This window comes from Chrysemys picta, chromosome 10, assembly GCF_011386835.1.
Source record: "Chrysemys picta bellii isolate R12L10 chromosome 10, ASM1138683v2, whole genome shotgun sequence".
In the NCBI taxonomy this organism is placed as follows: Eukaryota; Metazoa; Chordata; order Testudines; family Emydidae; genus Chrysemys; species Chrysemys picta.
Window position 1 is genome coordinate 30,639,168 of NC_088800.1, and position 25,275 is coordinate 30,664,442.

A 25,275-nucleotide genomic window follows, 5' to 3' on the forward strand; every position below is an offset into this window, starting at 1 on the left:
GCGACTGATTTTGCTAATAAAATAGCTTTGTCTTCAGGAGCTGCAGTTATTTGTCAATTGTAACCCAGTTTTAAAATACTGCCGTTTGAAAATATTTCCCTCCCATGAGATTTCAGTTTCACTCTTTGATATTAGTTATTTGAGCTACATTATAATTTTGAGGAGAGAACTTTCTTGGTTGACATTTGCATACTTACTTGATTTAGGAATATGGAATCCAATAAATACAAAGAGAGGCTAAAAAAATTACTTGTATTATCAACTGAAATATTCTCAGTGATTTGGATATGCTGGTCCTATTTTACTTTAAAGAAATGTCTTCACACCTTACATTAAATCCCAATATAATGGAATGTAATAAAACCGAGGAAGAATTTATTGCCCTCAGTACACAGTTTGCTGTTCTACTGCTGTGTCTGGTTAGGCTGTATCTTGCAATGTTTCTAGTCTACCTAATGTGGATATCAGTTGTTGTATGATTTTTTTTTTAAAGCTTTCAAGTAATTTAAGATCAACATTTTGTCTTAAAATTTGCCAAATATTATTTTAAAATTTCACTAGATCCTTATTACCTGTCATTTTCATCTTTTTAAATTCACCATTGTTGATGAGAACTTAAAATAATACCATCCAAAACCACACAAAATAGACAGACAGTACTTTGTCCGATCCTAGTAATTTTACTGTGATTCTCCAGAGCTAACAAACAAAAAGCGCATCAACCTGTCCTCTGCTCTCTACACTGAACACCAATTGACTGGCCAAGTATTGTTGCATTGAGTTCAAGATCTGAGTCCTTCTCTTCAAGGTGCTTAATGATGTAGGCTCAGGATACCACTAAGGGCATGGCTACACTTGCAGTTGTAGAGCACCGGGAGTTAAACCAGCCTTTGGAGACCACAGCAGGGAAAACGTTGCCAAGGGTTTACACTCTCAGCTGGAAGCGCACTGGTGTGGCCACATTAGCAGCTCTTGCAAAGCCACAAAGAGCAGTGCATTGTGATAGCTATCCCAGCATGCAAATGGCTGCAACATGCTTTTCAAATGCAGGGGGTGGGGTGGAGTGTGTATGTGGAGAGAGAGAGAGTGGGTTTTTGGGGGGCTGAGAGCATGTCAGCATGCTGTCTTGTAAGTTCAGACAGCAACAGACCTCCCCCCCGCCCCTCTCTCTCACTCAAAGCAAGCAGCATTCCTCAGTAATGGTTCCTTTGTCTCGGAGCAAATAAGCAGCCAGCTGTCAGAAATAGAGCTTTGAAAGGGCATATCCACATTCCTACAGTGACTTCAAAACAATGACAAGAGTGGCCACTTGACTTAAGGGGATTATGGGACGTTTCCGGAGGTCAGTCAGAATGTAGTAATGCAACACCTCGTTCACAGTGGCGCTGCGGCGCTCCAGCAGGGACGCAGCAAACGTTATTCTACTCGCTGAGGTGGAGTACCAGCAGCACTGTAGCCGCGGAGTCAGAGCGCTCTACGTGCCTTGCCAGTGTGGACAGGTAGTGAGCTAGTGCACCTGAGGCTCCTTTATTGCGCTGTAATTTGCAAGTGTAGCCAAGCCCTGGTATAAGGACCTGGGTCAACGACCCCACTATTCTGGCACAATGAAATTATCTGCCTCAAGGGCATAAAATTTGTCTCTGGAGGAGGCATCGTTGTCTTGGGGGCTGGTCCAAAACTGTGGATGAACACCTGCAGGATCAGAGAACCACCTCAAATGTCATCACTTTCTGTTTTTTTGGACTACCTTCACTAATATAAACACACAGCACAGCTTTAATAAAAGTGTATTTAGAACATGCAATCTTCCCCCTAAGAATATCATGTAATAGATGCTAGTCGTGTTGCTTAATGCGGTACTGCAGGCAGTTTGCTTATAATAGTGATGATATCAGAAACTGAACAGAATGAATTGAGAAGCACAAATTAACCAACAGTTATTAACAAATGTATTAATTGACTCTAACAAGGTCTAGAGATTAAGAGAAGGGGACTAGTGATTGGGAGACCTTGAATCTGTTCCCAGCTCTGCCATAGACTTAATATGGGAGCTGAGGTAAATTGCTTTACTTCGGAGCCCTGATTTCTCATCTGACAAGACATATGGTCCTAGTACCTAAGAAAATCGGTGAAGCAGAGCTGTGAGAATATGAATCTTCAGCAATGTAGTTGGAAGTCAAAAAGATGAAGCTATCAACGCCAAGTTGCAAAATGGCCATATGAGGGCTGTAGTAACTTGATTTTGCCAAATTTAAGGGGCCAACCTCTGAAAGGCCTCCTGGTGAAGAAAAAAAATCCTGTAAGGCAACCCTGCCTAAGGTAGAATTACTTCAGTGACGAGGAAGTCACCATGGGAAGGGGTTACTTCTTTGTAGTGGATATTACCAGTATATCACAAGATCCAATGTTAGCTTGGTCTCAAAAAACATGGGGTGGGGTGGGCAGAATCTACACTGGCCAAACAATAAAGGGCAAAGATAGACCCTGATAGTGCAAACATTTATGCATGTGAGCAGTGCCATTGAACTTAATAGAACTGCTTATGTGATTGGCAGGACTGAGCCTGTGTTCAGAAATGGTATTTTGAAGCTTGCAAGAGGTAATCACGAACAAGGCGGGGGAGTGTAAAAATATAACAATAAAATTACTAAAATAAGAACTTGAAAGAATCTTTAAGAGTTGCACTGCAATAAATTTTTGGAAACCTTCAGGAGTAACGAATTGTGGAAACAGCATTGTTATTGTGTAATTGTGGCTGATAGCTAAAGAAATTCTGTTACAGTAACACTTGTGAGCTGGGTAGGATCTGTTAGCATCTATTTTAAAAGAATCCGTATATAAATTTATTTTCAACAAGTTTATTTGTGCCTTCTAGACTTGCTCTCATTACTGGGAAAATCTATAGAATCTCTTTCCGGAAGCCTTGAATCCTGAGAGACCGACACCTTTAAATAAAGACAGGAAATGCTCTAGATTTTTGTTGTCGTTTTGCTGTTTCCATTATAGTTTCCAGTATTTACATGTGTCTGTGCCTTCCTTTTTCTTGATTTTCATATTATTAAGAGAGAAGGCTAAAGCTTCTATATTGTTGGGGGATGGTTTTTCCCCTTAAATTTCCTTACTTCTAAAATACCCCTTGTAATTCTCTCCTTCTCTTCTCTCTCTCCCTATGCCCCTTTTAACATGTTAAGTGATATAGTATGTCTTTGTCCTTTGTATGCTTTTCTTGTCTAAATATTTTTTGGGTACTAGGTGTAAAACTATTGAAGTAAGTGGCAGTTTATGACATAGGTTTGATCCTGCAGGAGAGTAGTCCTATTGAATTCACACGTCTCATGTAAAGGCTTCAGGATTTTGCCTCTGGCACAGACCTGTACTAGAATGTTGCTTACTACAAAAGACTCCTAACCTTACTTTAGTTGTACATGAAACTGCTACCTTTAAGTTCCATGGATCTGTCTTAAAGCACTTTTTCTTGCATGTACATTACTGTATGAGTTTACTCACCTAAGATTGGACTGTCACCACCATTTATACTTCCCCTTTGATTCAGTATGAGATCTTTTTTACTTCTCCACAGGACCAGAGTGCAGATTTAAAATAATAGCACCTTTAGGATTATGGAGTAACTACCATTTCCATAATTGTTTAAATACTCACATACAGGGAAGAATATGATGGTCTAGCATAGGGGTCGGCAACCTCTGGCACGCGGCTTGCCAAGGTAAGCACCCTGGCAGGCCAGGCCAGTTTGTTTACCTGCCACATTGGCAGGTTTGGGCGATTGCAGCTCCCACTGGCCGCGGTTTGCTGTCCCAGGCCAATGGGGGCGGCAGGAAGCTGCGGCCAGCACATCCCTTGCCCGCGCCACTTCCCGCAGCCCCCATTGGCCTGAGACAGTGAACTGCGGGCAGTGGGAGCCGCGATCGGCCGAACCTGCCGACACGGCAGGTAAACAAAGTGGCCTGGCCTGCCAGGGTGCTTACCCTGGCGAGCCGCATGTCAGAGGTTGCCGACCCGTGGTCTAGCAGATAGATATGTATTTAGACAATTGTTTAAATTCTTTTTATTTGGATTTTTCATCTGTAAACTGTATTCAAGAGTGTATGCAGCTACATTTCTTTTAAGTACCATTGTATTGAAAAGAAAAATCAGTGAAATTCACAGTAATGGCCAGACTTCCATCCTTTGACTACCTTTTGTATATGTAGAATATACAAGATCGTATACTGTTCAAGGTCCTGTAATCGAAGAATTATCTACTACAGCAGGGATGGGGAACCTTTTTTCTATCAGGGGCCATTGACCCACAGGGATGGGGCAGGGGGTTAGGATGCGGGAGGGGGGGTGAGGGCTGCGGGTGCGGGGTTTGGGATGCAGGAAGGGGCTCAGGGCTGAGGGTTGGGGTGCAGGAGGAGGTTCGGGATGCGGGCTCCGAGAGGGAATTTGGGTGCGGGAGGGGATTCCGACCTGGTGGTAGGGGTTCCGGGTGTGGGCTCTGCCTGGGCGGCGCTTACCTCAGGTGGCTCCCAGTCGGTGGTGCAGCGGGGCTAAGGCAGGCTCCCTGCCTGCCCTGGCTCCACGCCGCTCCCGGAAGCGGCTGGCGTGTCTGGCCCCTAGGCGGAGGGGCCAGTGGGCTCTGTGCGCTGCCCGCAGGCACTGCCCCTCCAGCTCCCATTGGTCACAGTTCCTGGCCAATGGGAGCTGCGGAGCTCGTGCTGGGGGCGGGGGCAGCGCGTGGAGCTTCCCTGATCGTCTCTGCTCCTAGGGGCCGCTAGGACATGCCGGTCGCCTCTGGGAACTGCGTGGAGCCGACCAGATTTTTAATGGCCTGGCAACCCTGCCTTCAGCCCCGCAGGGGGGCGTTGAGGCTCGGGGCTTCCAGCCTGCAGCACGGAGACTTGCCACGGGCTGGATGAAATGAAGCAGCAGCGGGCTGGATTTGGCCTGCCCCTGCACTATATCTCAGCAAAAATCGCACATTATTGTGGGGACTGCATTTTAAATTTGATGCTGAATTTCCAGATTCTTGTCAGCTTCAATGAAAACCTGTAATGAGGATTTAAATATAAAATTTGAACGTAGGTTCAATAATGATAATAATAATGCTTTGCACTTCTTCTAAATCTTCCATATAAAAATCTCAAAGCATTTGGTAAACGTTAATGAATTAAGTCTTGCAAATCCTCAGAGAAGTGAAAGGATGTATTTTCAAAAATGGCCTCTGATTTTCAGTGCCTTCCATTTTGAGTGTTCCACTTTAGGACCTGATTTTTGTTGACTTGTCCAAAGTTACACAGCAAGTCGTTGCCAGAGAGATAATCTTACTTTTTGTAGAGTATATATGTAGTCAAGTTATTCCACTTCACTTACTGAAATGTTATATTTGCTATGTATTAAGTACCTATATCTGGCTTTTCATTAGAGACCACGTATACTATGTAGTTTCTCAAGCTCCTTCATACTGTAGGGAAAATCAAGCTGTATAATAATTGGTTTGGAAGCAAATTACATCTGGATAAACATTTTGCTTGGCTTCTAGGGCTAAGGACCTTTCTGGGAAGTCTGTCAGGGTCTGTAAAGGCCCCCGAGCAGTATTTTCTCGAGTTTTACTGCTGTTCTCACTCACCGATTCAGTGGAGGATGAGGAAGCAGCTAGTGGTGGCCAAGGCCAGCTTTCCACCTTGCTTATGGTAAACATGGGTCGTACGGTGTTTCCCAGTTACACAGTAAATAGGAAAACAGCAATCTTCCAGGACAGAGAAGATCTCATCAGGTAGGAGGAACTTTGGCTATCTGGAAACTGATTTATGGAGACAGCATGTGAAATGCAGCAATGACACCCATGTGTTTATTTCTAGATAAGCACTATTATTGCCTATACCATGTCATTTTATCTGTGCTATTGCCATAAATTGTAGGGCAAATAGAAGACCAGAGGAAAACACACAACAGTATATTTGTGGTTCGTTAATATAGAGTCTACTAAGAAACCTCCCAAAATTTGTAATGCTTAGTAACCTTCATGGTCATCTACTGATGAAAGCTGCACATTAAATTGCAATGCCTGCTGTTGGAATGAATTCCTAGAGCAATGAGAAGATGATACAAGTGTTTTATACTAGAGAAAACATTTTAAATGTAATGCACCCTGATGTATACTCCATTCACTTCAGAATACTCCAGGAATCAAGTTGGCCTTGAGGGTTTTTTGTTTTTTTAAATGCCTTGGGAGATGAGGGTGGGAGGGAAATCAGATAACATTGTATAAAGGGAATGAGTTATTTTTAACTGTAAACTCTCTTTGCACCTGGTATTTATTTTTGTATTTGTGGTTTGGGTGTTTTTGTTTGTTAGATATGCAACAGCTGCTCATTTGTCAAATGATGTAGCCACTGCAATGGCTAATGGGAACTGGACAGAAGCTAAATATCTCTATATGTGTGCAAAAGAAACCTGGCATGAACTGAAAAATCATCCTTCTTTGAGGTACTAAAGCAGAAATGCACGTTGAAATTCACATGCAACTAGCAGATACATGACCTCATTTTTGATGCAGCTCCTATTGAAGGAGGCTTGTATTCTTGTGTTCTAACTGGAGCCTGTTGAATTCAGCAGTTTCACTGTTCTTAAAAGCTTTGAACTTCTTGCTTTATTTGTTTAGCTTTTAAATGGTTTAAATTGGAGAGACTTTTTATATAAAAGTGCAGAGTGAATCGGTAGACAAAGATAAAGCACTGAAACAGCTCCGTATCCTACGTGCCAAAATAAAGGAGAACAAGAATCTATTTTTCACTTGCCTGTTTGTGTTTATGGCTGCTAGGCAAACAGCAATCAGCAGAATTTAAAATTCACAAAGAACAAAGTAATGTTGTAAAGGTTATGGGAAAACATATTGGTTATTCATCTGCTGAAATTTCCAAGTTGGTGTTATTCAGGAAGCATTACTAAAGATCTGAGAACTGAACGTACATGTATTGTTGTTCAAGTGTCCTTCATCAGGTTTCATTTTAATTATTTGTGTGCTAGCTTGATGATACCTTGAAAACCATAGCCCTGTGTTTGCCATCATATTCATTCTCATGGCAACTAACTTAACCTCATATTCATGGAGGGTCGTTTGGGCGCTTGATCTTTCTCCTGTTGAAGATAGTGGTAAAACTTCTCTTCAGTGAGACTAATATCATGCCCTTGAATAGTATATGCCATCAAAAAAAAGATGGCTAATATCTGTAAGTTACGTAAATTTGTTAGAGCAGGAAAGGCTATTTCAGCCAGTGGCCTTTTGTCGAGCTGTTTGTCTGCTAGCTGATTGTCTGTCTTGGTAGAGAACACCTGTAAGTAAAAAACAAAAAAAAAAGTAAAAAAGAAAAAAAAATTCTTTTAACTGACCTATGATATGTGAATCTTTAGTTTCACTGGTTGTTGAACCAAAGAACATGGCTGCCAAAATATTAATATTAAACCATTGCGCCAGCCACCTTAATTCTGTCACTTGTGAACTTTGGAGTGGCAGACTTTGTAATCTTGATGTTCTTTTTACTGCATTTTTATATATACTTAATGTTATTTTGTTTTTATAAGCACTCAACTATTTGTGTGCTTTGTAAAAAAGAGTCTGAATGATTTGATAGTCATTCCTATTTAAATGATCTCTGATGCGTTCTTTTTTTTAAAGATGCCATAGAGACTTACCTGAGTATCTGCGACATTTTACGGTTGGGTGGATGTATACAAGAATCCTCTCTCGAGGGGTTGAAATACTGCAGAGACTTCATATGTATGAGGTAAAGCAGTGGTGCAAGACAGTGGTTCATTTTTAATTGCTAATATTTCTGTAATGAAATTACTATCGCTGGCTCTCCGATAGAAAATCCTTACATTTTCCTTGGGTGGCAGTCTTAGTACATTATGTTATAGTGTCAGACCTCATTGATGGTACAGTTCACAGGAATATTGTAGAAGGGTTTGACATTGCAATAGTCAATGACATTTTTATCTGTTGTGTAGCTTTAGAGATGATAGGATCTGGTGCAGCTTTGCTTAAAGGTAACCTGTGAAGAGAAAAACAGTGCGCCATTTTTCTTCCTGCACGAGGATCTATAAGGAAGGCCTGGAAGAGTTTTTTCAACATTTCCCCCCCCCACACACACACACTTCTTTTTCTTGCATAACAACATTAGGTTTTGACTTCCCTGTTGTAGCTGGAAGACTCTGTGGAAGATCCACTTGGGGATTATTATATGGCAAGAGTCTAACACTGAGGGATTGTTATTTATACTGTTTAAAGATATCTTCTTTTCATTGGATTTTGTTAACACCTTGTAAAGCAAAACTCTTGGATGGGGTGACGGGGGGAGAAGCTGACTCTGAAATGCTCTCTCTCTTCAGTTGAGGACTAAGAATCTCCTGCTTAAGAGGTCCCTGCCAGGGAACACAACTTTATAATATAAGAAAGAAAAACACCAAGAAAACCACTTTAACCAAAAAAACAAGCAAGCAATTTTCAGGCCTTCTTTGTATATCATAATGAAACAAAAAGGGGAAAATGCATTTTCCTCTTTGCAATTGACCTGTAAGTCTAAATGACTCTCTATCTGTTCATAGGAGCTGTTATAGAAAGGGATGTTAAAGGGTAAAAAGGACTTGAGCTGAGAATTGCTGAGAGTTAAAGTAGCCAGTGTGGGGGAGAAGGGAAGACACTTGGAAGGGTAATACTACTGTGTTACTACAGCACTATGGGCAACGTAGCTGGCTTAATTGTATAATGATACTTCAGCTTGCTTTCCTGTGTCATCTAATAGAAGAGTTTTGCATTGCTGTAGGAGGCCGTGGAAGAACTGCAGTATCTTTTGTCTCAGGAAGTGTATTGTACAGACAGCAGAGGACGATGGTGGGATCGACTGGCTCTGAATTTACACCAGCACTTGAAACGCAATGAGCAGGTATCCCCTATCTGCATGCTCTACACTGGAGAACAGTACTAGCTAGGTGTTAAAAACACTGCTTGTATTTTATATGCGCAGGAGTGCTGGGAAGGCACTGTAAAAGGCTTAGGCTTGGTCTACACAACATACTTCTGTATAACTACGTTCCTCAGTGTGGAAAATCCAAATCCCTGAGCGGCGTAGTTATACCAACCTTAACCTCCCATGTAGACGGTGCTGTTGGCGGGAGAGCAGAGGTGGAGTTATTAAGGTGTTGGGAGAGCTCTCTCCCGTCGGCTTAGATGTCCTCACCAGATGCGCTACAGTGGCACAGCTGCATTGGTGCTGATGAGCTGATGTAAATTTTTAGTCTAGACCTGCCATCAGCGCTTGGTATGGATTTGTTCCCAAGGGTAGTTAATAGGCTTCTCTTGTGAAGTAGGACTTGTCTTTGGGTATGTCCACACTACAGCATAAGAACAGGCTCAAGCCTAACCCCCCTGGCATCTGCACTGCAATTGTGCTAACCCAGGTTCCAGGACCTTGGAGGGTCTGAGCTTGAGTTAAGCTGGTACCCAGGGTCCGAGTCCTATTGCTTTGCAGTGTAGACGCAGCCCCGCTTGACTCGGGCCTGGGAGTCAGCCAGAAGTATCCCACAATTTCATGGGACTGCTTCCTTAATCCTCGCTATCCTAACAATCAGCAATCCACTCAACTGAAAAAGGAAGCCCTCTCCCTTCCCTTGGCAAATGATAGCAGCTCAGGTCAGTGTTAACCCATTCTCTTCTGATCACCAATCTGCAAGCACATTATCAGAGAGCCTCTTGGGTTTGCAGTGGAGAGTGAACCGATCAAACCTTTTGCAAAGCCCGCTGCTTCCTAGTGTGTAAGGTGGGCAATAAAGTTTTTCCCACAGTACACCATGGTCCTAGGGCTAGAGCGGCGAAATTTGGGGCAGGGGGCACTAGGGACTGGGATATGGTTGTTTTGATTCACGTCTGCACGCTCTGGTGTTGACTCCAGAGCCCTAGGTTCAAGCATAGGTTAGAAGTGTCTTAATATAGGGTTAAAATACATGGGTCAGCTGACTCAAGTCCCACTAACTCTGGGCTTACATTGCAGTGCAGACATACCATTTGAGACTTGGTGAGGGATGAACAGATTCATATTTGGTCAGCATTGTTTTTCTATCACTGTGGAGAATTCCTCCGAGCTCAGGGATTGTATGTAGTTGCCAGTCAAGTGCCTGCTCAGCCAGTCTGCTTCATGGGCCACAGAGAGGCAGGGAGAGCTTTTGCAGAGGAGGGCTCTCACTCTGGATCCTCCTCAGTGTTTGGGGGTATTCCTGTTAAAATCCCTGCTCCCGTGCTGAGGAGAGGCAGCTGGAAAGGAGGCCTCTTTAGCTCCTCAGGCAAGGAGCTATGGCGGGAGCTGTTAGATAGACTGTTCCTGATGGGAAGCAGGGGTAGCTTTTACCCTCAGGGCAGGCTTGGGTGCCTTATTTCCTTTCCCTGTAAGTCTGCCAGGCCACTTATCCATTTGCTTTCACTCGCTGAAGGAATTGTGGCTTTTTGGACAGGTTGTGGGAGATAAGTGCCATCATGCCAGTCTGCCTTGTAGATGGACCATGGGCTGTGAAGAAGCATGGCAGAGTCCTGAGGTGCCAGAAGAAGCAATCTCACAAACTGAATGAACACTGGTGTGTTGCCTAGTGTGCTGTACCACAATAGGGCCTGCATTGGACAACCCAGAGAATAGTGGGCTCATTGCTCTGAACGCATAGTAGAAATGGTATGAGAAGAGTGTGATCAATAGATAGTAAACTTACTATTACCTGGAAAATGGCACACCAAAGGGTTAAATTCAGCAAAGCCCAGAGAGAACTGGCCTCATTACTTGCTGCTCCGTGAGGGGCAGAACTTCTGGCAAGTGGAAGCCGGGGTAACCCAGTATGGCTCGTTAGCTATATCTACACTATACAGCAGCTGGGAATGTGCCTCCCAACCCAGGGAGACAGATTTCTGCTAGCTTGGCTTGAGCTAGAGCACTAAAAATAGCAGTGTAGCTGTTGTGGCACTGGCTGAGGTTCAGGCTAGCTCCCTGAGCTTGGACCCACCTGACCCCCTGGGCCTGAGCACGGTTGGCCTACGAGTCTCCGCTGATGCCACAATCTCCACACAACACTCCCAGCTGCAGTGTAGACATACCCTCTGTGCCCTCCTAGTGGCTAGACTATGTACAGAGGTTTGACTTTGCTATCACCTTTGAGCTAATTGACCTGGCCCGTTAGCTCAAGTAGTAGAGACTCCTGCTTTTAGATCTAGGGGTCCCAGATTCACTCCCCACAAACAGCTCTTCCAGGGGCAACATTGCCCATGCCTTAGCCCTAGAGTTCCCATGCCACAACTCTGAACTGCACCCAAAATCCATGCAGAGAAAGCACAGCCCATCAGTCTCCGATTGAGTGAGAAGTTAGGATCCAGAATAAGGCATTGTAAAGGACATGTGGTGGGCCATGTTTATCCCTGCTGTGTGGAACTCTGGAGCCTGTATTGGAAGTACATCGGGGATGGATTTGTTCCACTTTTGCCTGACATCCTTGCCCCCTCCATGGAATGAGTTTATAAAAGCAAATTAATTGTGCAGTGGGTAAACTTGCCATTTTCTAGCTGCCTGATACAATCAGGCTTTCAGAGACACTGTGTCCATGGAGACCAGTCCTTGGATTTCTAAGTGATTAGTTGGCAGGTGGCCAAGGGAGAGAAATGTAACAGCTTGGGAATGGCCTAGCATGTTTGGATGTAATGATTATGTAAGGCCTTACAGAGTTCTCAGGCACTTCTAGGCAGACATTTGCAGCAGACTGGTGGAACCAGTGGCACCAATTTGCAGGTCTGGGTCTGCCTTTGACCTCCACCCACTTTCAGTAAGCAGGTGCTGCTATTGGTGCATGAGACATCGCTGTGATAAAGCAGCCAGCAGCAGAAGTCTGTGTGCTCCAAATTTTGTAGCTCAGCACCCTAAGGCTATGTCTACACTTATGCTGGGGTGTAGAATACATACACTGCACTCTCTCTCCCCCCACCCCCACCAACAATATACATAGAGTGTAGATGGTGAGGCACTGCTTTGGCGAGTAAAGACACACCATAACCTTAAGGTATATACCCTACATGGCTCTCTCTACGCCTAAACAGCGCCTCCTCGCCTACACTGTTTTTAGCGGTGTAGTGTCCTGCTGCCTCCCCACTGATAGAAGTGGGAAAGGCTCTGACAAGGGGAGGCAGTGGAGAGAGGATTTGCAGCTCCCTGCTGACAGCCTTTCCCTGATGCCAGCGATTTTTGCTGATGTGTATAGCTACACACTGCAGCATGGATGCAGCCTGCTGTTCACTGTAGCATGTAGCTACACATACCCTACATGCCGCCACCAGTGTAGACAAAGTCTGAGTTGCCCTTCTCCTACCCCATCTGCACCAGCCCACTCAGAGCTGGTGTAGAGTCTCTCCCCCTGGTTTGCAGGTGGAGCTGAGACTCTGGCTGCAGCTGCCTGGCAACTGATCTGTTGTTGTTTGTGTTATAGTTGCTCCTACAAGTCCTAACTTTCATCAGTGCCCAATTATGCTAGGCACTATATATACATATAGTCTCTGCCCTGAATAGTTTACAGTTTAAATAATATAAGACAAATAGAAGGTGGGAGAAAGGATGCATTATTGTTCCCATTTTACAGATGAGAACTGAATGAGGCTTAGAAGTATGAAGTACCTTGCCAACGGTCACACAGAAAGTCTGTGGCAGAGCCAAGTTCTCCCAAGTCTCAATTTAGTGCCTTAACCCTCAGACCACCTTTCTATTCGTAAGACTGAAGTAGTGCAGAGGGCCAGGGCAGGATTAACTTTTTGTGGGCCTGGCGCCGAACATATTTGTGGGCACCCATGGGGCAAGGTGCAGGGTGGCGGGACGGTCAGTCTCCAGAGTGAAGGGCGGGCTGCAGGAGGGCACTGTTTACAAACCTGCAGCTGCCAGACGCCCACTGGTCTGCCCAGCCCTGTGCTACCAGCATGCCCCTTCCCCTTGAGGGCGGGCTCACACCACACCGTCCCCCTGCCTAGTGCCACACCCTTATGCCCAGCACCCTCTGGCCCAGAGACCTCCGCCACAGATCTCTATGCCCTCACCCCTCCCAGAGACCTCCCCGCTGGCCTCCCACCACAACTGCACAGCACCCTGCACACCACATCACTCACCCAATGCCCCCTGCCCATAGACCTCCCCACTGCCCACCACCTTCCTCACAGTCCCACCATCACAGCTGCACAGCACCCCATATTCCTGAGGGGATTCTGCACCAAAAAATTAAAGAATTCCATGCACAATATTTTAAAATTCTGCAAAATGTATTGGTCTATAAATAAATGTGGAGGCTCCAACATGGCAGTGGGGAGCACAGGCCACTGGTTGCATGGAGGTGGGAGATTACCCTGCAGCCTCCCCCCACCCCACCCTGGGACAAGGACTCAGCAGTGAGGTTGCACCCGACCCTGACACAGTGCAAGGGCCAGGCCTGCCCCAAAAACCCTCTGGGGCCCTGCTCCCCTGTGCCAGGCGCACCAGGTTTGGGTGAGCAGGCTCAGCCTGGCAGCAGGGCCAAGTGCAGAGGGACTTAGTGTGGGGGGATCCAGGTGTGGGTAAGAGAGTTCTCTGTGGTGCAGTTTGGGGGTGGGTGGCTCAGTGGGAGATCTGGATGCACAGGAGCTCATTATGGGGTTCCAGGTGCAGGGGCAATGGGATTCTGCAGGGGATCCAGGTGAAGGTGTTTGGGGCTCAGTGGGGGGGTCTAGGTACAGGGGAGGTGGAGTTCATTTGGGTGGGAGTCCAGGTGCAGGTAGTTGGGGCTCAGTGGGGAGGGTGTCTGGGGGGGCTCATCGGGGTGGTACAGATGTGGGGGAGGTGGGGCTCCTCTTGTCAACAGGGGAGCCCCAGCTTCTGCCAAGGGGATGCCGCATGGTGGACCAGGGATGGGAAGAGGTGGGGTGGAGCAGGGGCAGGGGCAGCTTTCCTGGCTGGCTCAGTTGGCCGGGGGAACGGGTTGGCTGGGGCCTCTTGTGACTCTGTGCCTGGCGCCATGGTAAACCTGGTACTGCAGAGGGCCTATGCTGGGCTCAGTTTTACCCTCCATATATTTGCACCAAGAGCTAGCATACCTGTTCTTGAATTAAACTGCTGTTAAAGTAGCTGGGTACCCTTGTTGGAAATTTGTCTCCGATTAACTGGCTGCTACTACCAGAGAGCAATGCTGGGAATCAAGATTTATATGCATTAAATCCTGTGTGTTCAGTGGCACCCTCCTCTTCGTTCCTGCATGCCACTTACTCTGAATGGATTACTTTGATCCTCTCCAGGTCTTTGTTTGCTTAACTGGTACATTTAAGTGCATTGCAGTGGTTTAGGGTGGTGGGGGAAAGCATGGCCACATTTTCTGTTGGTCAAAAGTATGTGGCATGAGCATTTTTAGTTTAGTTTTTGAATCAAGTATCAGACACTTTAAATATTTCATTTGAATCGCATCCATTTACGGAATAGAAGTTATCATTTCCAAGTACTCTTTGGGGAAGATTTTAGTTTTGGGTTTCACTGGTGTAAATGGGGAGTAACTCTAGTGCTACTGGGATCAGAATCTGAAACTGTCTTCTGCTATTTCACTGGTGCAAAATATCACTTAAAAGGAGTTTCTTCAGTATAAGAGTAAGAAAAGAAATAGATTCCCCTTTAACACCATTCTTTATTCTCTGTTGCTTTCCTTCTTGGTGCTCTTTAAATCAGATTAAGGCTCAGTAGAAATAGACTCACATATTCTTCCCAGGTCATTACCTGAGATCTTCTTGGTTCCTAGGCTATTGAGTGCATTCGAAAAGGGCTGTCAGATCCATTAGTGCGCACAGGCCATCGACTCTCTCTCTACCAGCGTGCACTGCGATTGAAAGACTCACCAAGCTGCAAGAAGTTCAGGAGCCTCTTTCAGGAGCTGCCTGTCATAACTGTGGAAGATGTTACACATGTGAGTAAAGTGTTACTGGTTCCTGAGAACCTACCAATTCCAGCAGTCCTTTCCTTCTGACTGGGATGGTAATCCTGGAAACTGGGTGCCTGGGTGTATGCTTCCCTGCATTTGTATTCTATATTCTGTAACACAATGGGCCCAACTCTCAACTGGTGTAAATCAGCAGAGCTCCACTGATTTCAATGAAGCTGTGTTGATTTATACTAGCTGTAGATCTGACCCAGCTCACCAGTAAAGCTATAAAATGTTACCGTCTGTGCCCAGAAGTCAGAAGTTTCCTGGGCTCTTTCCAGGCTGTGCTTCTGACTTACTGAATGACTTTTAATCTCGCTGGGTCTCAGTTTTCCAAGTGTAATGTGGGTAGATATTACCAACCTCATTGGGGGTTTGTTAGCCCTCTTTGAAGGGCTTGTGAGAATGCAGGACTGGTAGAATCAGGTTTTTGATCAATTGGAGGTGGGAACTTCCACATTCGAATGGATATTATTGTGCTTCATTCTCCCCTGCCCTGTGTAGTCATTTACACCTGTGCACAGTGGATGCAAAGCACACCAAACCATAGTGGTAGGACATCACACCTATTGTACACAGGTGTAAATCAATATCCAGTGGTCAAGGATCAGTCCCATGGTGTGTTAATATTTGGGGGAGGGGATAGCTCAGTGGTTTGAGCATTGGCCTGAGCATCTCCAGGGTTGTGAGTTCAATCCTTGAGGGGGCCATTTAGGGAACTGGGGTAAATATCTGTCTGGGGATTGGTCCTGCTTTGAGCAGGGGGTTGGACTAGATGACCTCTCTGAGGTCCCTTCCAACCCTGATATTCTATGATTTTTGGGAAATTTTGCCAAAAAGATGAGCAGGAATTTACTTCTTGATTAACTTCATAGTTAAATGCTTTTTGTGTGTGTGCAGCCTGCTAGATATTAGGGGTGAAATCCTGGCCCTGTTGAAATTAGTGGAAGGTTTGTCATTGACTTCACTTGGGTCAGGAGTCTACCCTGTATCCTGACTCCTAACATTCCCTTCAACCCAGAAGCTGTGCTAGTGTGGTTCCTTTATGAACATTTGCAATTTGAGTCTCATTTGTCATCCAAAAATTAACTCGATTAGCAAATGGCTGTCAAGAAAATGGCAGCTTAAACTCTGAATTCTTTATTTTTAGCTGATCAATAATTCAATGTTTTTTGAAAGTTGGTTTCTCTTTGTAAAAGCAGTGCTAGGGAGCTTTGTATCCCTTAGGAGAGGTAGAGATACTTAAATAAGGCTATTCACCTTTAATGTTGGACATTAACTAGCTGTTTTTATGTATTCAGGTTACAATCAAAGGAAAGATGTGTCCCCAAACAGGGGTGGGAAAATCTGTGTTTCTAGTGGAGGACGTTGATGATCAAGAGGAAGGAGAAGACTTCACTCTGTCCACAATCATGTGTTCAGTTGAGGAGCTGGCGTTAACACATTACAGACAGAATGGCTTTGATCAGGGTAATTAACAATTCTCTTATACCAATGCAATAATGTTAAGGAATGGACTATCCGCTACAAAGAGAGAGTCTTTTAACCCAGTTTTAGCAGTTAATGCTCCCATTGTTTGAAAGTCAGTGGAAAAGTTGCTGATTTTTTTTCCTTCCTAAAAGTAGCTGGAAATTGTACTTAAGAGCCTTTCTCCTGTACTTTGATTCCTTTTCTCCTCCACATCCCAGTTGCAGTTTTGAAATGGAAAAAAATATATTCCTTTATCTTTCTAGATCTCCAAGTGCATTAGAAGTTTCTCATCTTGTCTTTCAAGATCAATAGGCTTTTACTTAAAATAGTTTAATTCACACATGTGTAGGAGTTTGGGATTCCAAAAGCTGTAACTGTAAGTGGCTGACTGCCAGCAGGAGCAAGAGTGCCACTGAGGAAATTGTATAGAAAAGGATTTTATAGACATCCCATTGTGATTATCTAGACTAGATGATCATCTCCCCCAGTCTTCTGGCATTTCAGAGTCACTGCAATTAACAGTAGACATACGTACTTCTGTTATAGCAAGAGCATCAGCAACTGCTTTAGTTAAGGTCACATAACAGATTCCTTTATTTTGTTTTCAGTTGCTCATAATTTTGTGAAATTTACCATAATCCCCACAGTTTCAGAGGGATTAGAGTACTAGTAATCTTTTTCTTGTTTTATCTGTATCTTGGCAGTAAAAATCTGAGTGTAGTAGAACAGAGTAGGCAGCCATTAAAAATATCATGTCTCAAGGGAGAACCAAGATGCTACGCTTTGCAACAACTCTCGTCATAGCCAGAGATCCAGCCAATGCAGTGGGGAACCAAGTGAAGCATCTGTTGGACCAGTGAATCAGTGAGGAAGTTATAGAGAATGGTGGAGCAGCAAGTGACATCATGCATGCTACATGGTGTGTTAGTGAGTGTTGCCAGATTCTCTTCTACTGCCTTGCAGAAAGATAGTGTGTGCTGCCAGCCATGAAACTGAAATTCCTTTGAATCCCCTTTAAAATGGAATGGAGCAGCCAACCTTCGCTGTGGCTTGTTTTGGGTAATAGACGAGATTCTTAAGGCTTTGAAATGTCCAAAATATAGTTATTTGGTAACCTTCAAAAGGGTCTTGCTTTGATTTAACTCTTTTAGTCAAGTGTATTGGCATTAAACAAAGTGCCTTAGCAAATTGTGAAAGTGATATCAATGACATTAAAGTGTGTTTTACTACATTTTGTGTAGTGTTAGTATCTGATGACGGGGTATATGTGTAATCCTGAACATGATACTTTGCTCTTGCTGAACATTTTAATCTGTATTTCAGGTGAGGTTGCTTTAACTACTCAGGCACATTTCAATCTCTATCTTTGTTTCCATGGCTGGAAATCTGAATGTGATTTTTGTCCTTCAGGGATTCATGGAGAAGGGTCCACGTTTAGTACACTCTATAGCCTTCTAATGTGGGACATTATTTTCATGGATGGCATACCAGATGTTTTCAGAAATTCTTATCAGGTATTTGTGAAAGGTATTTTTTTCTATCCAAAGATTTGTTTAAAAAAATAGATAATTATGATAAACATCTATTACAGTCTGTTCTGGATTCACAATGTTTTATCTGATGGCAGGTTGTATCCTGTTACTGAAATGCTCTTCAGTGCTAGTTGATAGTAGTTTGCCCTGACAGGCACAGTTAGGATGTGCAGCATTAACTAACTTTTGGTGATGGTTCTTGACTAAAATCTGACTAGTACAGAAGACCTCTGATGTCCATCATTTTTCCAGATTGGAGGCCTTATGCCCTGTAATACATATGTAAGGCCATAGAATGCTTGAAACCTTCGAAATTAATCTTTTGGTGACCTCTGATGGGAAGTGAGCTTTTCTTTGAGTTCAAAGGCACATACGTGAATATACCAAATTTCACGATTCTAGCTCAGTGAGTGAGTGGTCTGTGTGAGTTTCGATGATTTCTGCAAGTGCAGCTTTCCTCTTAAACTCTACTGAAGCCCATCCTTTCATAAATCCATTCCCTTTTATAAAATTAATCTTGTTATACACACATCATTCCCATTTTAAAAAAACCCTCAGAACTTGCTTAGAACCAGGATGACTCAGGATTTAAACATACACAACGCTGTCTGTAAAGCTCTTTCATAGCTGGCCCTTTGTGTGGCGAGTTTCATTTATAAACACAGCTTAAAGGTGGCAGGAGACTCATGCCTCAGCAGAGAAGAGGTTGACAGCTCACCTCTCCCCCCCTCTTTTATTCTTCCCTGCTCCTGTTCCTACACTGTACTCTGCTCTGAGCTCACATGCAGCAGCAAAGTGAAGAAGATTGAAATCCAGATCTCTGAAGTGTGAATCAGAAATCCAAACTTCAGTCATCGTCACTATGCAGCGAGCACAGGCATGAGAGACTAGATGGGCAATTGATAGGAGGAGGGAACTTGAGAACATGGGATCTGGGATTTTTTTGCTTGAAAACCGATCTATTCTGTAGAGCCTTTGTTCTCTCTGCAAACAGGAAAATAGAACCATTGCTCTCTCCGCATCTTATGGAATGGCGCGATGCCATGCAGTGTATAGTGATATTTCAAATTCAATACACTTCTGGAAACATGTGTTCCCCAGACTGTTATTTTCTTTGTCACTCATTTCAAGGGGGAATATTTTCTTCTCTGTCTACATTCTTGGTGCAGACTATTACCCTGAACGGTAAAGTAGTACCTCCAGGGGCCCTAAGTTCTTAGCTATTCTTGTGGACCTTGAGATATGTCTGGGTAAAAGGGGAGCCTCAGGTTAAACATTGCTAAATTAGCAAGATCCTAGAAATGACTCTTCTTCATTAATTGGATGTTGTAGTTCGTTAGCCCAATATGTTAGGCTCTTGAATGTGGTTAGTGTTTGGTGCAGTAATCTTAAATGTGTAAGTGCAAGTGGAATCTAGTCCATTAGATCAAGATTTCGATGACTGCTGTGTTTTTAAATTACTTTTCTTTTACCTGTAGGATTCAAGTTAAATTGTAGCCAAACATTCAAAGCAGAGCATTTACAATTTCAGAATCTCCAGTTCTCCAAGTGCCCTTGAATTGTCAGGCTCCAGCTACTGAGGAGTGTGTTTCCATTTTCATACAGGCATTCCCCCTGGATTTGTATACTGACAGCTTCTATGAGAACAGGAAGGACGCCATTGAATCTAGACTCCAGCTACTGCACGCAGCTTCCTCAGAGACCCTGCAAGAGATGATTGCCAATGTCTGGAATGCTCAAGAGGGAAAAGCGGCAGCACTGGTTAGCTGGGACCGGTTTACTTCTCTCCAGCAGGCTCAGGTAAAATAGCAAACTTCTCATCACACTTAGGCCTAGATTCATGAAGGAACTCAGGCCTGGTGACCCTGAGTATGGCCATGCCTAACTCGTAGGTGCCTAGACCATCACTGGGATTCACAAAGACTGAGTTCAGTGCCTAGGCTCCTGTACAATGAGAAAGGTGGGGAGAAAGCCATCTCAGAGTGGGATTCGCAAAAGCCAGCATGCTAGGTGGTTTCTCACCTAAGCCAGCCAATGGGGAATGTCAAGGGGAGAGACGTGTGCTAAGCCCCGCTCCTCTTGGAGATAAGTGCCTACATTTGAGCTGGAGGGAGGCACCTCCGTCTGCTTGGGATTCTCAGGGGGGAACCTTCTCAGGGTGTTGGACCCTGTGCTGTTTTGGCAAGAAGCTGGGCAGTGGGAAGGACCACCTCCCTCATAGCTTTGGTTAGGGTAGTCACCTGGTTCAAGTCCCCCTCCCACCTGAGGGCAAGAAGGGATTTGAATAAGTATCTGTCCCCCCTCCAAGTGAGTGCTCTAACTACTGAACTCTGGGATATTCTCATGTGGGGCTCCCTCAGGCTCTCCTATTGAAGCTGTTCTCCTTTGCAATAATAATTTTAAAAAGTCATTGGAACAGAAGCACTGGATCCTGGGTCTCCCACCTCCCAGCTGAGTGTACTAACCATCAGCCTGAGCGTCATCCTCATGCTTGCTCTCTCTCAATCTGGTCCAATGATTCTTTCAGTATTTATCCACAGTGAAACAGCTTCAACACTGGGCCAGAGGGAGATTCCATTTGTGAATCCAGCCCTTAGTGTTAAGTCACATGTGTGTTTAGCAATCTAAGGACTTGTCTGGCCCCTATTGCCATAATATCTGAGCACCTCACAATGCTTAATGTACACCCCAGTGAGTTGGGGAAGTGCTGTTATTTCCATGTGATAAATGGGGAACCGAGGCACTAAGCAGCTTGCCCAAAGTCACCCTGGAATTCTATGGCAATCTAGGTCTCCCAAGTCTTAAGCTAGTGCTTGAACCAGTGTTCTCTTTTGGTCCATAGGGCATGTCTACACTTACCGGTAGATCGGTACTGCTGAAATCGATGTAGTGAGTGTCGATTTAGCGGGTCTGGTGAAGACACACTAAATCGATGGGAGAGCACTCTCCCATTGATTTGTGTACTCCATCTCCCCGAGAAGCATAAGGGAAGTCGATGGGAGATACTCTCCCGTCGACACAGCGCAGTGTAGCCACCGCGGTAAGTGGATCTAACTACGTTGCCTTCAGTTATGTTAGTCATGTAACTGAAGTTGCATAACTTACATCAATTTACCGCGGTAGTGTAGAACAGCCCATAGACGTACTCTGTGACCCTATAGCCAGTTTTCCTGTACCAAAGCTGGGAATGTTGGAGGAGTCTAATTGCAGGGAATATGTGAGATGTGTTAAGCAAATGGCAAAGAAGAAAACAGAGAAATGGCACTAAGTTGGCTTACTTTTGCAAGACTGGAAATGGCAAGATAAAGACACTTCTTTATTAATGTACTTGCAGAGTCTAGTGGCTTGCTTTGGGGGACCTTTTCTAAGTGGTGTATGTAGGAGGCTCTCCAAAGATCTGCGCCATTGCAGAGGGGGTCTTCCTGATCTAGTCGTGTGGAGTACGCAAGAGCACCGCTTCAAGGTATGTTCCCAGCTTTGACGTGAAAGCAGCATACTAGGGATATTCCCCTAAACTTAAATTGAAATACTCAGTTGATCCTAAAAGAAAAGCTTCCGTCTGTCATAGCAGGGGGTCTTCAAACTTTTTTTGTAGTGGGCCCACAGGCTATTCCTAGACCTGTGGACTAGCTTGGCATGCATAACGCTGCAGCAGTTGCTTATATGGAAAATACTGATGTCATTTTAGCTTGCCTTTTAATGCTTTATTAGTTGGAAGAGAGCCAGCACTAAGTGATCAAGTAGGTCTCTGTGGAGGAATGCCAAATGGTTCAGGGGCCACAGATGATGTAATTTCAGTCTAGTAATGCTGACGGGTCAGGTAACGCTACACATACTGCTGACTATAGCTCTGCTAATTCAGAAGGCACTGTTACAATTCTGTGCGTGTTCTGCAGCTTTTACTCAGACTGGTATGTAATCAAACACTACTTTAAAAATGAAAATGTGGGTGTGGGACAGGAGTAAAGTGAACACCCAGGAGGACAGAGGAATAAAAACCTGACATTGGGTAGAATGTTCATTGCTAGAGTTCTTCCACGGGACTCTGGATAGCTGAACGTGTACTGTTTGGCAGGGCATGTATTAAAGGAATGTAATTTACAGTGCAGGACTGGGTTGCTGTTGCTCTGGTTTGTGCACATGGAAGAGAAGTTGGCATGAGTAGCCTTGTTGTGTGGAAATTCTCACTACCTCATTACCAAGCATCCTGCTCCAGGCTGTGGGGACCTAATTGTTTTCTGCCAACATTGCTAATCTAGAATTTTTACTTGTAAAGAAAGATATCTGCATACACCAGTCTGGAATTATTGGGTCACCTTTGCCCTAAACAGAATTTCTGTAGCCCTGAGCTAAAAAAAAAAAGACCTACAAAGCCAGCTGGTTTAGTATGGATTTATGAGTTAATTTTAACCATAGCTGAAAAGGTATGGTGGGTAATAAACCCTCCCCCCAAATTACCTACACTGCAGGTGAATACTAAGGGAAAACCACTCCATCAGCAAAGGCTGTTCCAGACTGGTGGCATATGAACAGTAATTTATAGGTACGTGCTGTAGCTCTGCTACACCACCTGGATTGAGTAGAGGTGACTAGCAGGGAATTGATAAGAGAACACTTCTCAGTACCCTATACCCAAAAGTCATGTCCTCTGAAGCACATCAGCCTCGTAGTAGCTGCCTTGAAATACTTCCAATGAGTCTTCCTGTGCATAAGGGTACAGGGCCCCTCTGCCTAACAAGAACTTCCAACCATCAGCTTTATTGCCAGAGTGGGAGAAGCCTTTCATCTTCCTGCTGGGATCCTCCACCAGAACTGTGTACTGAAAAGCCTTAGTTTTGTCCAGATACAATGTTAGAGCCATTTTGAATATAGTGAGAGAGGCAAGGCAAAGGTAATTTTGTCTGGTAAGGAACCTGGTGGCTGGCTAACAGTTGTGAAAAGTAAATTGGGGGGGGGGGGGAAGAGCTTACTGGAGTGGATTGTAAACTTTCCTTTTGCACCAAACTGTGGTCTTCCCAGAAATGGTAAGGAAAGCTTTACTTGACCGAGAAATTACTTGGTATAGTTTTAGGGTCTGTTCAATTTATTGTAGATAGCACTTACCCACCAGTAATACAGCATTGCATTTTTAGGTTTATAGCAACTAGGGGACCCTGGGGTGGGGTGGGGTGGGGTGGGGTGGGGGGGCAGAGGTTAGAAAATGATGCGTTGGGCTGCTAAGGGATAAGCTGCGTGGTAACTTTAAACACAGATTTACCATTAAGATTTATTTTTTTGTAAAAGGCAGGGGAAGAGGAACTAAAAGCAGACATAGGCCAGAACCTGGCTGCAGGAGTTTTTTGTTTTTAAGTGTGGTATCACTCCAAAAACTAGCAGTCTGGGACATTTGCATGAACATACGTCTATTTAAAGTTGGTCTTCAGCTAGATAGGCCTTGTTTATTCTGCTGGAAGTGGCTCAGATGTGGGGGTTCCCCAGGAACCGTGGATTATATAAAATACTTTAACTTGGTTGTTCAGGACACATAGGTCCCAGAGTCTGTTTCTTTGACCAATAGGATTTTCTATTATAACTTTTACTTATATCTATCCAGTTACTAACTGCCCTTTAACAGACAACTTATGTACACAGGCTGATGGTTAAACACTGGAAGTTAATTTTTGTAATTAATCGCTTTCCTAAGTATTCAAATTTTGTTTAAAAACTGCAACAGCTTCCCCTTACCTTTTAACAACCCTTCTTCTAGTGAAAGGTACGAATGCTCTTATCCAAACAGCTGGTACTATGTGCCTGGTTGCTGCTTTCAGTTCCTAAACCTAAGCATAGGATTAATTTTTTTTTTAACATTAACATTTCAGCTGGTGGAAGTTAAGGGTCCCAATGATCGCCTCTCCCACAAACAGATGATTTGGCTGGATGAACTGAAGAAGCTGGGAGCTGCTGTAGAAGTTTGTCATGTGGCTGCAGTTGGAGCTAAAAGTAAACGCCTAAGTTGAATAAAACTATCTCGAACATGTTGTATGGGGAGAATTGACTATTTTTAAATAAATAAATAAAATGTGCTAATGGTTGCCTCCTATTTTAAGAACCTGCCACCAAGGACATTAGATAAATGTTTTTATTAGGTCCTGACTAATGGAATTAGTAAGCCAGGTGCTTGTTTTGGTAAAGAATGAACAGGTTTTATTTACTGTAAATCAGGTCTCCAACGTGGAAAAAGAGCTCAATGTTTTCTTCTAAGTAGAACAGAGGTGACATAGGGGATTTTAACTACCAAAGGTAATCTGGCAGCTGTGCCTACATTTCAGCTGTCTGAATGTAATCAAATGTGCCCCAAACTGCCACAACTCCAAGCATGTTTGGTAGGAAAAAATAGGAGGATCCTTCCCTTCACCTCCCTGCAATCTAATCTGTGTGCACATGCCCCCCCCCCCTTTTTTTTTTCTTCTTTCTGGCTCAAGGTACATGTGCATGAGCAAACTAGCTTATGGTCATGCCTGCATTACTCAGGCAGCCACCTTACACCCCCATGGCTATACTGATATTTTTAGTTTACTAAATCAAAGCTAGCTAGTAATTACACACCACTGGATGATGTACCATGTGGGAGAAATCCTTCAGCATATTAAAATTTTAAGGCTAGTGGGACAATGAGAAGAGCTGAGTTTGGTAATGCTTGAAGGTAGTAATGGCTCCATTAACCAGTTTTGATTTAGAGACAATTACAGACTTGCTTAAAACTGATGATGATAGGGGGTCACTGTATGCTCCTGTTTCTTCTGAGATTTAGAAAAATCCCTGATATTTTGGAAGTGACTAGATGCACTGTTCACTAGTTTACAGACAGATGTGCCATCAAATTGACTGTATGGTCTCAGTTTGGTGTTCAAAATGGTTTAATTGGCTGAGCAAATTCTGATCTTTTAGAGTTAAATGCCATTAAGTATACTTGCCCATGAGACAAACACCAGCCATCCTACTTCCTTACATTGGCAAGTTACTAGCTAATGGGGAGATGGACAAGGGATTGCAAATGAATTAAGGTGATAATACTACTGGAGAATTTCCAACTAGGTTAAGTGGAGGCTTAGACTAGACATAATTTTATTGTAAGCTTTTAAGAGAAGATTTTAAAATGTCTTTCTGTATTAACAGTGACAGTTTATGGAGGGTGGAGTACAGGAGATGTAATGATTGATGTTGTCCATGGTGATTGACGCTTTTGAGGATAGTATTGCTCCTTATGCTATATATTAGCATGACCTGAAAT

At 44.0% G+C, this 25,275-nt stretch overlaps 1 protein-coding gene across 25 annotated transcripts in view; it reads left to right on the forward strand.

The window, feature by feature from the left end:
- The window catches only part of FAN1 (FANCD2 and FANCI associated nuclease 1), a 44,294-nt gene extending 20,223 nt beyond the window's left edge, over positions 1-24,071 (forward strand). For 11 of the 25 annotated variants that reach the window (XM_042853835.2, XM_042853830.2, XM_042853828.2 and 8 more), the window contains 10 exons: positions 5,543-5,776; positions 6,358-6,489; positions 7,679-7,787; positions 8,826-8,945; positions 14,824-14,988; positions 16,305-16,473; positions 17,797-17,987; positions 19,611-19,805; positions 21,340-21,468; positions 23,864-24,071. In XM_042853835.2, coding sequence (XP_042709769.2) covers positions 5,543-5,776; positions 6,358-6,489; positions 7,679-7,787; positions 8,826-8,945; positions 14,824-14,988; positions 16,305-16,473; positions 17,797-17,987; positions 19,611-19,805; positions 21,340-21,468; positions 23,864-24,001 — 1,582 coding nt within the window. In that variant the 3' untranslated portion in view covers positions 24,002-24,071. The remainder of the gene's footprint in view (positions 1-5,542; positions 5,777-6,357; positions 6,490-7,678; positions 7,788-8,825; positions 8,946-14,823; positions 14,989-16,304; positions 16,474-17,796; positions 17,988-19,610; positions 19,806-21,339; positions 21,469-23,863) is intronic. The other 14 variants (XM_065558301.1, XM_024101857.3, XM_065558300.1 and 11 more) reach the window with 3 other exon arrangements.
- Positions 24,072-25,275: the final 1,204 nt, after the last annotated feature.